We start from the raw sequence: 2,523 nt of genomic DNA, 5'->3' as shown, positions 1-2,523 counted from the left end.
GGACTGATGATCTGAAACGTTGTCATAGGAATTGGATGCAAGGGCTCAAGATCGAAACAAATAGAAAATTATGGACGAGATCTATGTCGAGCAGTGGATTAGGGAAGATTGAATGATGATGATGATGACGCATATCTGTGATCCTCATTTGCCTTTTTTGATATGATAGTTGAATCGCCTTCTAAGAAACGTGATATTTCTGTACATTCATCAATAGTAGGATTTTTAAGAGTCCTATCATATCGTCGTTTGTTCTGAGTAGAGAAAAATCTTTTTTGTGGCTCTATGTTCTTATTAATTGAAATATCATTTGTATCCCTAAAATTATTATCTAAAACAGTTGATTGTGATATGTCCATTAAGTTTTCGGCGGTATTTAAGTGATGTAAAATTTGAGACAGAATATTAGGTTGTATTGCATGGACATCTGTATTGTGAAGTTTTGCTTGCAAACTTGATAGCTTTTTCATGATTTTTTCTTTGGTTTCATCTATAGTAGGATTACAACTGCTTAAAAAATTTACACACGTGTTTACAGATTCCTCACACTTCTCTATTACTGAGTCACATTCAACCGTTCTAGAATTTGTTTTGTTGATAGCAACAAAATGTATATGTTTGCAAATTGATTTTTTTATAAAGTTATCTGGACCACTGCAAGTATATTGATGAATACAAATATTGCAAAAGGTACAAGTGAAATTACAACACTTTGATACGTCACAATGTTCTTTCACTGTATACTGTTTTGCATTATGTTCAAGGTTCCACATTCCCGGACTTTCTAAAATCATATTAAAAGTTGAGCTTATTGCTATTCTATGGCGTTGTATTGTCTCATGATTATTAATATTATGCTTACCCTTGGTAAGCTTAATTAGCCTACCCACAATTTTGTCACGTACATACTTCAATGTAGCATGCAGTCCTTTATCCATTCTTCGAACCCGCTTACCATCTAAATAAAAATATTTAATGACTTTATGCATACTTTCCAAACGCATATTTGTATTTATACCACAATTCTGTCGGTAACAATATGCCCACTTTTCACAATAACTAGAATAGTATTTTGCAAAATATTCTCCAAAACGTTTTGTATCTTCATCATTTGCTAACTGCTGAAGAATAATTTGCAATTTATTGGGAAATGTGGAAACTTCAACATGTTCCTGTAGAAGTTTTAGTGTCTTATAAACCCATTCCTTTTTTTCTTTTCCTATGATTTTTGATAAGTTACTCTGCCAAGCTCTATCAATGTGCCATGAACAATATAACTGATGCTGTGCATCACCCATAACCTCAGACCATGCATTATAAAACACACATGTAATATCAGACATAAAACTTTTACACTTAATTACACCAACTCTTTGCTTAATTGCTTGAAAAAATAACTTATGTACATGTGTGTCCTTTTTGTTGCTGAACATAAAGGCTACAGGGAAACCTTCGTTAAATTCGTCAATAACCATGACAGTAGTCATTTCAAAGTCATAGTTATTGAGTCCATGGGTACTGTCAACGGCTATGACATTTGCTCCAAATTTCATAAGAAGAGAGGCTTGTACATCGTTCATTATTATTAGTATAAAATCACTCTCTGTAAACTGACTGGAAAGCTGTCCTTGCTGTTTATAGTACAAAACAGGATTATTGGCTAATCCCTTGCACTCCTCCACCCACAAATCAACACTAACAGCATCCTGTTTGTGCTTCACTCCTTCATTGATATTTAAATTGTAACTTCTTTTTATATTATCCACATCCTGTCTCGATAAAAGATCGCATCTCTTGATATCACGAGAAATATTTTTTCTGCTGTCATCAAGTATTCTAAAAATCATTTTTAAGATTACCTACTTACATACGTCAGATTTTAAATATTGTGTCCTACCTTGTTGTGGAAACACCGTTAATCAATTTTGCTGCAATTTCTTGTTTATCAGCAGTACAAAGTCGTAGATGTTCTAAGTCTTTATCATGCCCATAATGATTTACAATACGAGTCATAATGTAATTTCCTTGACCTTTTGTCAGTGTCATTTGACTGATACACGAGTAATTTAGTTTCGCCCTTCCCTGCTTTTTTACACTTCTTTTTAGAGATGTGTACTCTTTTGTTCTAGATTTTCCTAAAATATATGGGTACTTACTTATATTTTTTAAGAGCTACTATAAATTATTTAACAATATCTCTGTAAATAGATATAGTAAGTATTCTTTTTTGTGATAGCTATTGAATATGCATTATAACCAGACAATATTAAACATACTTATGCCTGATATTCCACCCGAGTGGACAGAAAAAAAATAAAATTTTATAAAGAACTTACCACTCCTATTACAAATAAAATATTCGATTTCTTTTCCACAGGCCAATATTTTTTTTCCTCGAGGAGAGATGTAATTAGTTTTCTCTTTGACTTCAATATTATGTTTCCATAACATGAATTCTAAAATTTGCGTTTTTTAGTGTTACATTATTTTAACATACTTTTTATCAATATTAACAAACCTTCT

General features: G+C 32.0%; 1 protein-coding gene across 1 annotated transcript; it reads right to left on the bottom strand.

Moving 5' to 3' along the window:
• Positions 1-98: 98 nt before the first annotated feature.
• On the bottom strand, positions 99-1,847 carry LOC126880739 (uncharacterized). The gene has a single exon (XM_050644786.1). It carries the CDS (start codon positions 1,845-1,847, stop codon positions 99-101), a length of 1,749 nt encoding a protein of 582 aa, XP_050500743.1.
• Positions 1,848-2,523: the final 676 nt, after the last annotated feature.

This window comes from Diabrotica virgifera, chromosome 2 (genome assembly GCF_917563875.1).
Source record: "Diabrotica virgifera virgifera chromosome 2, PGI_DIABVI_V3a".
Lineage (NCBI taxonomy): Eukaryota > Metazoa > Arthropoda > Insecta > Coleoptera > Chrysomelidae > Diabrotica > Diabrotica virgifera.
This window is presented reverse-complemented; position numbering and strand designations above follow the sequence as displayed.